The sequence below is a fragment of the Mastomys coucha genome, unplaced genomic scaffold, assembly GCF_008632895.1.
Source record: "Mastomys coucha isolate ucsf_1 unplaced genomic scaffold, UCSF_Mcou_1 pScaffold14, whole genome shotgun sequence".
NCBI classification, from domain to species: Eukaryota; Metazoa; Chordata; class Mammalia; order Rodentia; family Muridae; genus Mastomys; species Mastomys coucha.
Genome location: NW_022196896.1, coordinates 84,235,458 through 84,248,513, shown reverse-complemented (window position 1 = coordinate 84,248,513; position 13,056 = coordinate 84,235,458). Strand labels below are relative to the sequence as shown.

Below are 13,056 nucleotides of genomic sequence, written 5' to 3'. Positions count from 1 at the left end.
GGTGAGCTTAGAGAAGAAACTTGTTTAAAAAGCAAAGGGCTTGTGGGGAGGGGGTGGGGAAGAGACAATACTTGCTCAAATTGGAAAAAGGCAAAAATCGCTTCTTTCTGTCAAGGTTTCTTAAAACTTTTGACATTTCCATCTCAATTCCAGATCTTTCAGGAACTCACCACCCAATTTCTTCATTTGGAAGACTTGGGAACTCAGTTTGAATGTGAACAACACAGACAGCTTAAGGACATCAGAAATCACACATTTAGGCCAGGGTTGCTCGTCAGCAGACAAGTGAGTTGGAGCCAGTAGAGAAGTAACCAACTCAATGAAGGGCACATGTGGCATCCAGTCTGCTGGGTGGCCTCTTTTTTCAATCCCTAGTATTTATCCTCTTTCTTTTTTCTGTGTTTCTGAGAAGACTTCTTAGAGTTCTGGAAGCTGGGAAGTCTAAGATTAAGGAAACCCGCATGTAGCATAGGCCTTTTTCTGTTTTCTGTTCTATCACATGTTGAAAGCAGAGGGGCAGGTGGGGATGAGAAAACAAGACTGAATTGAAAGCCTCTAGGCCCTTTGTATTGACATTAGTCCACTCATGCATGGAGCCCCGTAAACTAAATGTTTCCCCTTAGTCCTTGCCTCTCAATACGGTTGCATGTGGGAACTTGTGATTGTGGGGGGCACACAGCACATCGCACTGATAGATCTAGCACAGTGGCATTGTTGACATTTTGGATCAGATAGCACTTGGTCATTGAGACTGTACTTGCACTGGAAGGTGGGTGGTTGCCACCTGGTCATCAATCAGAAATGGCCTCAGACTTTCCCGATACCTTCTGCAGGTGACAGGCTCTGCTTGCCCCCGCTAAGAACCATTGCTCTTGCTGGGTGTCTCAACCTGGGCACATAACTGCCTCTCCTCATTAGGGGGTAAGGACAAGTATAAGAACATTGGGGCTGGCAATTGCAGGCAGGAGTGGAGCTAAGAGGGAGGAAACCAACAACAAATTGAAGAATACCAAGAGGATTTCTATCCATTGAGTTCCCAGTTACATTTCTGATCTTAGTACAAAATTAGAAATAACAGTTTTTTTTTTTTTTGAAAAGGGTCTCAAATTTGATAGGTAGCTAGGGATGACTTTGAACTCGAGGTCCTCTTGCCTTCACCTCCCAAATGCTAGGATGATTGTAGGTATGTGCCACCATGCCATGCCTGCTTTTAGGAACACTTTATTTTCTGACCAAGCATTTACTTAATAAAGACTAAAGTGGAGTGCCTACCCCCAGCACTCCTTCCTAGCTGTAGCGGCCTCATGCTGTTGCTCTGTCATGCTGCCCCCATCATGATGGGCTGTGCCCTCAAATCATGAGCTGGAACAAATCCTTCTCCTCTTAAATTGCTGGGTTAGTAACAGACAAGCAACTAACACAGAAAACGGATACCAAGACACGGGTGCAGTTGCTGCAAGAGACCTGCCGCTGATTTGTAGACCTCTGGGGCTTGTGTGTAGGAGAAACAGGCGCGTGTTTGAGGCTACAGGGCAGCGGGGCTTGAGTACGTCAGAAATCTAATTCAAAGCTGAGTATCTCTGGTTTACAATAGGATGGCTTACTTTATTTTTGACGAGAAATGTTTTTAACAGGGTTTTTTTTTTGTTTGTTTGTTAGTTCTTTGGTCATTGCCACAGTCATGGTTCTGAATTGTGTGTTGAAATGTACTACATATACTTTTCCCCACATAAATAAATTTTCTTTAGAATTTTGTTTTATGGAATCTGAGTGTGGCAATTTCTCCTGGAAAATCTGAACCTAGTGTAGCATCAGACTTCTAGGTTATGGGAAGAGACAGTCCTCAGATAAAAGAAAGGAAAGGGTTTCCGGAAATGATTCTAAAAAGAACATGTAGGAAGCTTGCGTGATGAGAGCAACTGGGAGCAGTGCTGTGCATTTGTAAAATAACTCGATTCAGACCCTACGGCTCTGCCCATGGAGCTGCAGTAATGAGCCTTCGTGGATGGAAACTGAGCCTCAGAAACCATAAACACACAGACATATTTCTTAGGAGTTATAAAGACTTGTTATGAAAAGCAAGAGGATAAAGAAAAAACCCCTATAATGTTTTTTAAGTTATTAAAATTGTGCTTTCATTTTGTGCTATTAAATTTGTGCTTCAGATTCTTAGCTAAATGACCCTAGGACTTACCAATCCTTCACACTTGTTTTTCCTCAAACATTAGAATAAATAAAATGCTCAGTACTTTCAGAGAAAATCAACTCTATTGGTCACTTAGTGAGCGATCGCTGAGAGATGTTGGCGCATCCAGCCAGCTCTTTTTGGTATCAGTATCTTTCCGTCCTGGGGTCATTTGGAACCCTGGCCCTCCTATGCGTGACTTTTAGGTTTTACTCTGAATGGGGGAAGAGGGGAGCCATTATATTATTTTATGAGCTGTCACTAGAATGTCTGTTGAAAAGCCAAACATTTCTCTTGCTAGACACATGAGGGCACCATAGGCAGCCAGCAAAGCAGGCAATGTGTAAAAGTGGTGGTGGTGGTGGTGGGGGGACACAATGCTGCATCTGTCAGTAACAGTGAGGAATCTGTATTTTTCTGTACAGTTGGGGACCAGCCCAGCCTCCCATCCCCCACTGAAAATTGGTCTAGGAAATGAAATAGTTTTCAGTCCCTGTTTCTCATGATTAAATCAAGATTGAGATTCAAATCTAGGCTTATAGAAAAAATAGAATTGTCAAGCCCATTACTTTAACAGAAACTTGTAGTTGGTATCTTTCCCATTGACCTGACTATGTTTAATTAGAACTCCTGTTTCTGAAATGAATAGAATCTGTCTAGAGACTGAGCTTTCAATTGAGACTAGTGTTACCAGTTTCTTCCCTAAAACTGAGCCTTCATCGAGGGTCAGTTTCTTAGTGGTTAAACACACTGAGCACAGGGGACATTCTCATGACCTCAGAGTGGGAGCGTGCAGATCCTCCAGTGAAGTGTAAATTTGAAATGTAACTGGGAACCCAATGGGGTTTGGATTTCAGAGTCTTGACTGTAGGTCTGTGGTGTGATATAGGTGAGTTCTGATGTTATGCATGCATTATTAGTATTAAACAGTTCTGACCTCTGTCAAAGAAATGTCTTAAAAGAGGACTGTCTATTCTGTATCCTATGTAGAGACTTAAGTTGTGTTCATAGCTCTTGGATTTTTAAAAGGGGTTTACCACTCCTTTATTGAGAATAACAGAATTGGGCTAGAGAATCACTCAGTAGGTAAAGTGTTTGCCATTCAAGCATGAAGACCTCACTTTGATACCAATAACTCACATAAAAAGCTGGCTCGCATTGGTAATCCCAGGGCTGGGGGCAGGGCGGGAGGCAGCCACAGTGGATCCCTGAGTTGCGATAGCTAGCCAGACAAGCGAGCCTAGGAGCCTCAGACCAGCCAGAGACCCTATCTTAGAAAAGAAAAACAGAACAAAACTAAGCTGGACCTCCCCAAGGATAAACAATGCCACAGCTTATTATCTATCTGGTTTCCACTTACAAGTATGTGTCTAAACATGCATGCGCGCGCGCACACACACACACACACACACACACACACACACACACACATACACACATACACACATACACACACACACACACACACACACACATGCATACATACATACTGTGAAAGGCATTAGAATATGACTCAGATCCTTAGGATTAAACAAGTGGTTCTACAGAGGTGAAGAAATGTGACAGGGTATTTATTTCAAAGACCTATAGTATTTAATTACCATTTTAAAATGCACATTTGAAAATGTTCACATGCCAGCATCTAAGGTTAAAAAGTCTAGGAAAAAATGTGATCAGGTCTGAATACTTTTTAATCATTCTTTTGTTTCTTTCCAGTGACCTGGGCGTGTTTGCTATGTTCTCTGGAATGTGTCTGAGCTTTCTTAACTCCAGGGTATCTTTTGAGGGCGTGGGAGAAGATAGGAGTGGCTGGATCGAACTCTGAACAGGCAGGCACATTCTTCACCTGGCATGGCCATTTTCTTTCCCTTTGTAAGAATTATCTGCCTCCATCTTTACAGCTGCCACATTCCAACTGACATTTTTCAGGGGTCGAGCAGAATCTTGCTACACAGAACTTGTGTTAAAAAAAAAAAATCCTTCTGATTTGTAAGGTATAAATTCAGGGTCTCAGACAGGGTAAACAGAGACTGTGGTCCCAAGGATTCATCTTTTCTTATTTGAACGAATTTCTCTTCCTTCCTTCCTGGAATGTGACTTGACATTTTGAATTCCTATTAAATCGCCGGGTACACTCGGAGACCTCAGAAAGCTCTGGAGAGAGCAAATACTCTCCTCTACTTGGCGAAAGAAGAAAGGATGCCTGTGTGGCTAGCAGGCTCAGCTGTCTGGAGGACAAGAACCAGTGAACCTGGGTTGTCAGAAAAAAATCTCTACATGGAGTTGAAGGGGTGCATTTGCACATGAAAGCAGCCAGCAAAGGAGGCCTGACAGTCCAAAGGTAGGGGAACTGGGGCCCTGTGGTTTTGGGGTACTCTGAGGCAGCAGTAGCTCTTCTCTACATAACCAGTGCTTCTGGGGAGGCCCTGATTCGGTGTTGGGGAGGACTATGGTTATGCTAACTAACGTATTTGTTCACCAGTGTATCCTACTAACCTGTTCACTCCATGGGTGATCTACAGTCAGGTCTGTAACAAGTAACTGCCTGCCAGAGCTTTGCTGTGACTTCTGACAAGGCTGGTGTCCCACACAGAAGTCAGTGAGAGAGCTCAAGAGCTTGGTCAGTGTTATCATTCTGAATATAGTGTCAGAATATGGAGGACAGAATTCAGAATGAAGAGAAAGGAGCAGGAATCACGATCAAACTGGACTCTGATTAATGAACCAATAATCTATTGTTTAAGCTAGGCTGAGGTAAATCTTGCTATGTCCAAGGTTTCCAACTACCATGTGGCATCCAAGATGATTGGGGTACATAGCATCTATCCCTCTGGTAACTGAGTGAGCATCATTATTTCTTGAGTTCTTTCAAAGGAAACAGAGCTTTGCACCGAAATTCCGATCCTTAACCTTTTCTCAGAAGTGTTACATTCAACAAGGGAGGCATCAATAAAAGGAACAAGCCAGGTGTCAAATGCAGCATATTTTAATTTGTTTCAAATAAAGCAATATATGTTTATATATATATTTATATATATTTCAGAAAAACACCAGATGTTAAATTCTACAAAAGCACATGTGTCTTCAGCAGATCACGTTTGTCTGATCAAGAATTTCTTGTTTCAACATTAACTCTCTAAAGACAACCAATGGATTGACATCACAGCTACAACATAGGTTGCTAACTGAGCCTCTGGTCTTCAGCCACATCTCGATTTTCCTAACAGTGAGTAAATACTGGCTGGCTAACATGATGCAAAGTCTTGATGAGGAGAAGCAACAACAGATCAAGCAAAGCCATGGGAGTTCTGAAGCAAGCTAGAGCGGAGTATTAGGATAGTAAAAATGATCGCGAGAGGATGACACAAACATACGGGACTGGTTTATTCTGATTGACGCTCTTTTGGCAGCGATTGGGTCAGCACCTTGGGCAGGGAACCACAACCAGGCAAAACCTGCTCTCCTCTTTCCCAGCTCAGGCCACCAACGTCACAGCTGGGACTGAGAGAACCGTGGCCTCTGTGGAAACTTCTATTCTAGTGGGACAAAGATTGCACTGCGAAACCCTACCGACGTTACCCCGGAAAGGCCTGGCCTCTAAGTTGTCTGCAGCGTGCTGCCTTCGACGGGCCTTTTCAGAATGGGGTGGGGCTTCTGGGGCTTTTGTCCCCAAGGGGGCCTCTTGGTTTTTGGCACCACCTTTGTTTTTGGGACGGAAGCCATTATGCGGCTGTCTTCTGTGTTCGTGTCGGTTGTTGCTCTTCACCATGGGATCAGCTTCATTACCACCGCCCTGTGACTTGGCTGGACCATTTAGCCTGTTGTGATACTGTGGATTAAATCTTCGTCTTTGGCTGGAGGGTCCATTCTGCTGAAAAGAGAAATGTCTGAAGTCAACAAACCACAGAAGACACTAGTGGGCATCAGGAAAACCCATCCCCAAAATAACAGATAAAGTTTTTTCAAATCACGGTAGAGATAGACAACATGCAAATAGGTCAAGTTGACATAATTCTTGATCTAGAACCACAGCCTTGTAAATGGAGCTGAAAGACAAGTACTTAACTTCAATGAGAATAGAAAGAGGGGGAGGGAGAGGAGGAGATGAAAGAGGTGGAGGAGGAGGAAGAGGAGGAACAGGAAGAAGGAGAAAAAGAAGAGAAAGAAGAAGAGAAAGAAGAAAAAGAGGAAGAAGGAGAAGGAGAAGAAGGAGAAGAGGGAAGAGGAGGAGGAGGGGGAGGAAGAGAAGAAGGAGGAAGAGAACCAGAAAGTAGGCCAAAACCCCTAACCAAACTAAACTACACCAAACCAAACCAAACTAAAACCCTTGTATGCTTAAAATGTAATACAATGAAATGTATTTCATTTCATAGATGGGCAGGACACAGATGGGTCTTTTACCACAAAAAGTTCTAAGTTGAATATTCTGTACAGTCTATGTTTAAATTCTAATCACATATATGAAGCAAGAAGTGACATTCTGCCCATGATTTTTCTTCTCCAAAACAAGTTTCCTAATTTATTTCAAAACAACCATTCTTACAGTTCAGAAATATTACTTCAGGCAAATGCAGGGATGAGGTATACCTGGGAGACCTCCGGGAAGGCAGCGTTAATGTGCTATGGTCACAGAGGTAATTTTTCTAAAACATTTTGTAATTTAAAGCCAATCAGCTCAAAGCCTCAGACCAAAAAGCAATTCCTTCAACAAGCCAGCAGCCAGCAGCAGCCAGAGACGTAAGGAGACGGGTAGGAAGGCAACAACAGGCCAAAGGGACTGTCTGTGTAAGCTAAAGACTCCAAGAGTCCTTGATGTTAACAGCCAACAGTGAGAGGTGACAGGGGGTCGGCACTCAGGAAGTAGGTCACCATATCTCCTTGAAGGTGGTTCATGGTGTAGATGCTGGTGTAGAAGCTAAGTTGCTTCATGGTGTAGATGTGGCTAGTTAGTTCATGGGCTTGCCTGGGTCTACATGTAGAAAATGGTGGAACTCTCCCACTTTCTGTGCTCTTTCCTGACAAGACTCACAAGCACATAATTGACACACAAAGCCGTGTCTTGAAAATCAGACCTCTTAGTGCTAAAAATGCAACTCGGTGAGTTATAAAGCTATAAGGTTTTGGGTTTGTACACCGTGACTCTAAGACACAGGTTTAGGATACAGTAGCACCCAATAATCCAGGGCCTAGGTCAAAAGTATCCGTGCAGGACCGTATCCTATTGCCTGAATACTCCCCGTTCCCTGCAGCATCCCACACTGAGCGGGCCTTGCACACAGGAAGGTGGCTACTCTTGCCTATACCTAAGCTTACTCTAGTCTCATATCTTTTGGATAGAGAGGTGTGCAGATTGGCAGCATGTTTTTCCCTCAAGGAAGTGCACCAAAGAAAACCAAATGGTCCTTGAGAATGGGCTTGGGAACTCGTGAGAGCAGAATTCCAGGACCTCAAGTACTGGAGTGTGTTCCTGAAGGGAGAGTGCTGATCTTGGGTGGGCATCTCATCGGCCTCACTCACCCATCAATCTGTAGGAAAGATAATGATGTGGGGCTCATAACAGTTACTCTGAAGCACAGAGCCCTTCTTGCTGGTCTTCACTGCTTTGTTTAGATAGGTAAGGGTACTACCGCTTACATTAGCCATCACCTGAATGCCAGAATCACTGAGCTGAAAAGGGTCGGACAGGACAGCTATGGGTTTGGCTTTCTTTGTTTTTAAAGAAACTGAGTAAAGGAAACGCTTGGGTTAAAATTGAGACTTGTGTTCATCATGGAGTTTGGTAACAAGCATGGATCAATGCAGGGAAGGCACATTTAGCTGGTGTGCATTTCTATAGTGCCCCCTGTACCAAACCGCTACTTTAAAGCTCATGACATCATTCTGGACCACAGGAATGCCTGGCAGTATCAGTATCGGGAACCCCTAAAAGGCCAAGACAAAGAGACCCAACAGGGTATCTGCTAGACAGCAGTTTCAGTCTGAAACACTGAAGAAGGAAGTTGCAGAGACCGTGAAAGCTATCACTGTAGTCTGACCAGGACCCACGTCATTGAATCCCATTTCTTGTTCATCTTCTAACTGCAAGCTACTATTTCCCTCTCAGAGATACAACAGAGAAAGAAGAGGAGGAGCTGGAAAGTTGTATTGTTAGAGGACATGGGAGACAGGAATGAATCAGTCATTTTGAAATGTGTGCGCTTTACTGAAACTCCAAGTAAATGGAAGTGGCACTGCCTTTGATCTGTTCCCGAGTCACCAGTTTCCTCTCGCCAATAGTGGTCTGCTTCTGCATCTTGTTCCTACATCTCTTCAGGACCTGGAGATGCTGGCAGGAAGGACATGAGAGGACTGTCTCCATTAGGTAAATGAGCTAACACAGCTGGATACATGGAGCTAAGAGCCTGTGAGCTTGACCAGATGAGGCCAGGGAGCTAAGAGCCTGTGAGCTTGACAGGATGAGGCCAAGAGATGCTCCTGGAGCCAGAGGGAGCCTGCCACAACCACTAGCTCAGTGGTCCTCTGAAAATAGATGGTTGTTTCCCTCCCTGAAGCATGCACCAGGATCTGCTGAGACTCCTGCAGGCAGGCCCTCCCAGGAATGGCTTACCTGCTTGTTAGTGGGCATGGTCTGGTGACACGCATCGGCAGTGCTGGGAAGACCGCTCGCCATTTTGGGGTTGGCTGCTTTCCCCTCAGAGGGCTTGTTGTGACCGGATGACTTCCGGGCAAAATTCCCCTGTTTCCCGGAAGCTACCGCATGAGTGTTCAGCAGAGGCAGCAGGGAGCTGCAGGGAGTTCTTGAGGAGTAGTTGTTCTTTGGATGTGTAACTGCAACAAGGAAACGGTTGGTGTGAAAGGCTGGGCCAAGAGCTCTGCTGAGCCCTTAGAAAGTGCTAGAAGAGGAAGACACTGGCAGGAGCGCCATACAAACATGAAAGTTTACTCATTAAGATGGAGTTTGCAAGGACACTGAGGTGCTTAGAGACCACCATATTCCTCCCTTAAGAGTCCCTCAACAGTGATCACAGTGGTAGAATTCATGAGGAGAGGCATTTGTAGGAACGAAGATCTATCTGAGCGAAGTAGAGATTATTCTTTAGGTCAAGAACCACCATGGATAGGGAGATAATGACCTTGTGATGCTCCCTCTCTGTGCCATCCATAAGTGAATTCCGCCTCTTAGCTCTCCCATCACTCAGCCATTTACACTGTCCTTATCAGGTTCTATACTACTTGGGGCTGCTAATGCATAAGGATAGGAGGCTGACAGGGCTCTGTATTCTACGAGCATGGGGATGGGTGGATGTTACGGGCTAAGAATTTTGTTGCTCTGGGTCATGAGTATCTCTGATCACTGGGTAGGCCTGCCAGCCCCATGCACCAGGGCTACCCAAACCAGTCTTTAACTGTAGCTCCACACCATTTCCAGTGTTACACGCATGGCAGGCCTATCAGCCAGCTCTCTGTTATGCACACATTCAGGTCAGGCAGGTCTGTTCAATGCTTATTATTGCCAGTCCTGTTGTTTTTGAAAGTGGTGGTTTCAGGCAGAATGATTTCTATGTGATTATGCTGAATCGAGGCCAGAGGGAATCAATTCCAGGATAAAGCCGTGACTTTTCTCTCACAGCTCACTGAGATTCAAGTGCCAGGCTGGACAGGAAGGCCTCCTTCTGCATTTTAAAATTGTCACCAATTTTTAAAAGCAATTTTCTCTGTTCCTTTTGTTGGATCAGACTTAATCCCAGGGTTTGGCAAGAGGATTAGGAATGGCTAGTAGGGCTCACGAAGTGTTAGAAGTGGAAAGGACAGGGATGTATCTCCAGTCCCTTCATTTTGTAGGTTAAGGTGTGACAAATGAGTGTGGGCCGACCAAACACAGCCAGGGGACTTCAGCAGCTCCCAGGCTCACCAGATTCAGTTGTGTGTGGCCATTTCCCCTTCTGATCGAGGAGCTGTAGCCACGCACTCTCCACGAAAGAGCTTTGTGAGGATTACTGTCACAAACACTCGAGGCTGTCTTTACGTGGACACTTGTAATTTGTTAAGGGGCGATCTCTCTCCCTAGATGGCACCTGGAGAAAGCAAGCGAAGGGCCCCTCCCCCTTCCCACCTGAGCTGGGCTATGACTCAGGATTAGAGTCTCACTTATCATTGGATTAAAGCAGAACCTAGGACGCCACACTGAGGATGGAGAAGGCCCCCAGAGGGCTTCTGCCAGGAGGGAGACAGCCTACAAAGAGAAAACTGAGACATGCAGGGAGAAGATCAGATGGATGACAGAGATCCAGGAGCTGAAAGCCCCCAGCACTGTTCTCTGGGGCCCCAGCAGTGTTCTCTGGGGTCCCAGCACTGTTCTCTGGGGCACAACTGGAAGCTCTCTACAGGCTAGAATCTGAGGGCTGGTCACATCAGTTATATCTAAATAAATTAGCTAAACATACCCACATGGAAAAATGTCTACCACTTCCTGTGGCAAAAGTAAATTGTATTACTATGCACGCATGTGGTGCGTAACAGGTAGACAGGACATGCGTGAAAGTCTAAAGGTGACCTGGGAGTAATGGCATGAGCTAGTCAGCACAATTCTGTAATCTGTAGCTCAAGTTTATATAATATTTTATTTACAGGGGAGAAAAAGAAATCTCAGTGTAAAAAAAAAAACCAAAAAACAAAAACAAGAAACCAGTGCAGTCAAATCTTGGTTTTCTGCTGACTATGAGGTTGGGGACAGTTGTTGGACCTTCTCCGTGACTGTCCTCAAAGCCACGTTAGCGCCCGTCACTCATCTCCACCTCCCCTTGTGAGCACAGGAAAAACCAGCAGCCAATCTTGCTGCACATTAGCCACTCTAATTAAGGCTTAATAGGGAACAAGACTAAGCTAATGGCTGACTCGAAGTCTTTCATTATCTTTGGCTTCACTCAGCAGAGAACCCAGGCTAAACAAGGTAGGGGATGGGGCTGGGAGTGGGGTGGGCGGCATCTCAGAGCATCCAGAGCACTCAGGCAGGCTGGGCCCTGCACGGCAGCAGCTGATCGCTCCCCAAGTGCCAAGAGAACTCCCATGGAACAGCATCCACAGAACCCGAGCAGCAGTGTGTCTGGAGGAACATGGCGGAAGTCTGAGAGAGGTATCCGGCAGCTGGCCTGCTCCGTTCCGAGTAATAAATCCTCAGGATTTACTGGTGGGCAGTGGCATTTGAAGAGTCTAAGTTCAAATCCTGACATTTCTAGTGACTTGTGTCATGACCTTAGATCATTAAATCTCCTCAGGCTTCAGTTTAGTCATGCCAGGGGACCGTACACCTGACATTTCTGCTGTCAACCCAAACAGTGCTAGCTTACTCACACAGAATTATTTAGCAGGCATGCAAAACTCACTTTCTCCGCAGACCAGGATTTGGGCTTTCAGCTGTTCAATGTCACAGGAGAAGCGGGCAGCCTTTCCCAGCTCTTCATCATATTTGCGTTCGCTGACAAAGTGCTAGAGGAAAGAGAAGTGTGTGGCCAGTCAGTCCCGAAGCACAGCGGCACTGTCCGCGTGGCCTCTTCCTCTGCTCTTCCTGTGCCCACTGATGGCTGACTTGAGGGGATGACTGGAGCTCATTCCCACTGGGGTGCCACTAAGTGGGCCTTGGTTCTGCCCTCCACAACCCTGGTCACCTTCTGGGAATCAGGAGGAGTCCTGACTTTCTCCCATGCGGCTTAGACAGATGATGAGCGAACTCTATGTCTGGGCTTATCTGGGCTTACTTTTTAGCATCCCTCACTAGAGCACCTTTCCGAGGTGCAGTCCAGCAGGGGCTGCCTAGTTTGGCCAAGGGCCTGGAATGGTATTACCTGTCAAAAGGAAATGTGCCACCCTCCACAGACACACACCTCTATTTTAATAAGAAATCAAGAAGACCAAAAAGTCTTCTACATCTAGAAAACATTATCTTCACAATGGAATTTCAAGGGCCTGCTATAGGGAGCGGAGAGTTTTAGTTTCCAATTCATTTAAACTCAACTTGAAATTAAGATCTACGTGTAGATGGCGCAGTGAGAAATATAAGAAATAACTATGAGTCAAACCCTCCTAGAGAATCAAGGAGTTTACCACATGGCAATGGGGAAGAGAGACATTAAATTCAAGGATGAATGTGGCTGATGCTCCGCAAGAAATTCTCTCTCACCGAGTGACATGTGAACAGTTACATACGAGAGAATGTGGGAGTGGGAACAGTTAAAAAAATTAAAGCAGATGCTGACCTTTTCGCCCTGTCACATTATCAGGAAGCCAGTGTTTTTATATTACCTCTGTTTTACAGATGACAGATCTGGGCTCTGAGAACCTAAGACAATATGTAATTTATCCAGGCCACAGAAGTAGAAAATGCTGGAGCTATATTGTTTTACTCCAGAGCCTGTGCTACCAACCATGTAATGAAAAGTGGGATTTTGATAGGCAGGAATGAAACTTGGGAGAAAGTTGATTTCAATTGACTGCAAAGCTGCAACCCCACATCCTCACTTGAGGTACTAATGAGCTGGACTCTTCAGGGGAAATGGGTGTTGCAATTGGTACTGAGTCCTGTTGTGTATTGTATCCCAAGGGGAGGGATGGGTCATGCTGAGGGAGGCCAAGTCTGTTGGGGGAGTTTAACTCTGGCCCTGGGGTGGAGAGGAGAAGGTAGGCTGCAGAGGGACTCTTGAGGAGACCTTACAATTGGCTGAGTAAGAAGAAACAGAAGCCAGAAGGGAGGTGAGAGGGGAGCACCTAAGTCAGGGACTCTGAACACCAAATCCCTTGCTCCCTGAGCTCCCTTCCATGCCTAACCAGGACGGAGGGGATCAACCATCATAAGGCATTTCTCCTGTTGCCAATCA

At 45.4% G+C, this 13,056-nt stretch overlaps 1 protein-coding gene across 6 annotated transcripts in view; it reads right to left on the bottom strand.

The window, feature by feature from the left end:
* Window positions 1–5,155: 5,155 nt before the first annotated feature.
* The window catches only part of Spats2l (spermatogenesis associated serine rich 2 like), a 178,046-nt gene continuing 170,145 nt past the window's right edge, over window positions 5,156–13,056 (bottom strand). For 5 of the 6 annotated variants that reach the window (XM_031367545.1, XM_031367544.1, XM_031367543.1 and 2 more), the window contains 3 exons: window positions 11,569–11,671; window positions 8,793–9,013; window positions 5,156–6,056 (listed from right to left, as the gene is read on the bottom strand). In XM_031367545.1, coding sequence (XP_031223405.1) covers window positions 5,661–6,056; window positions 8,793–9,013; window positions 11,569–11,671 — 720 coding nt within the window. In that variant the 3' untranslated portion in view covers window positions 5,156–5,660. The remainder of the gene's footprint in view (window positions 6,057–8,792; window positions 9,014–11,568; window positions 11,672–13,056) is intronic. The other variant, XM_031367546.1, reaches the window with a different exon arrangement.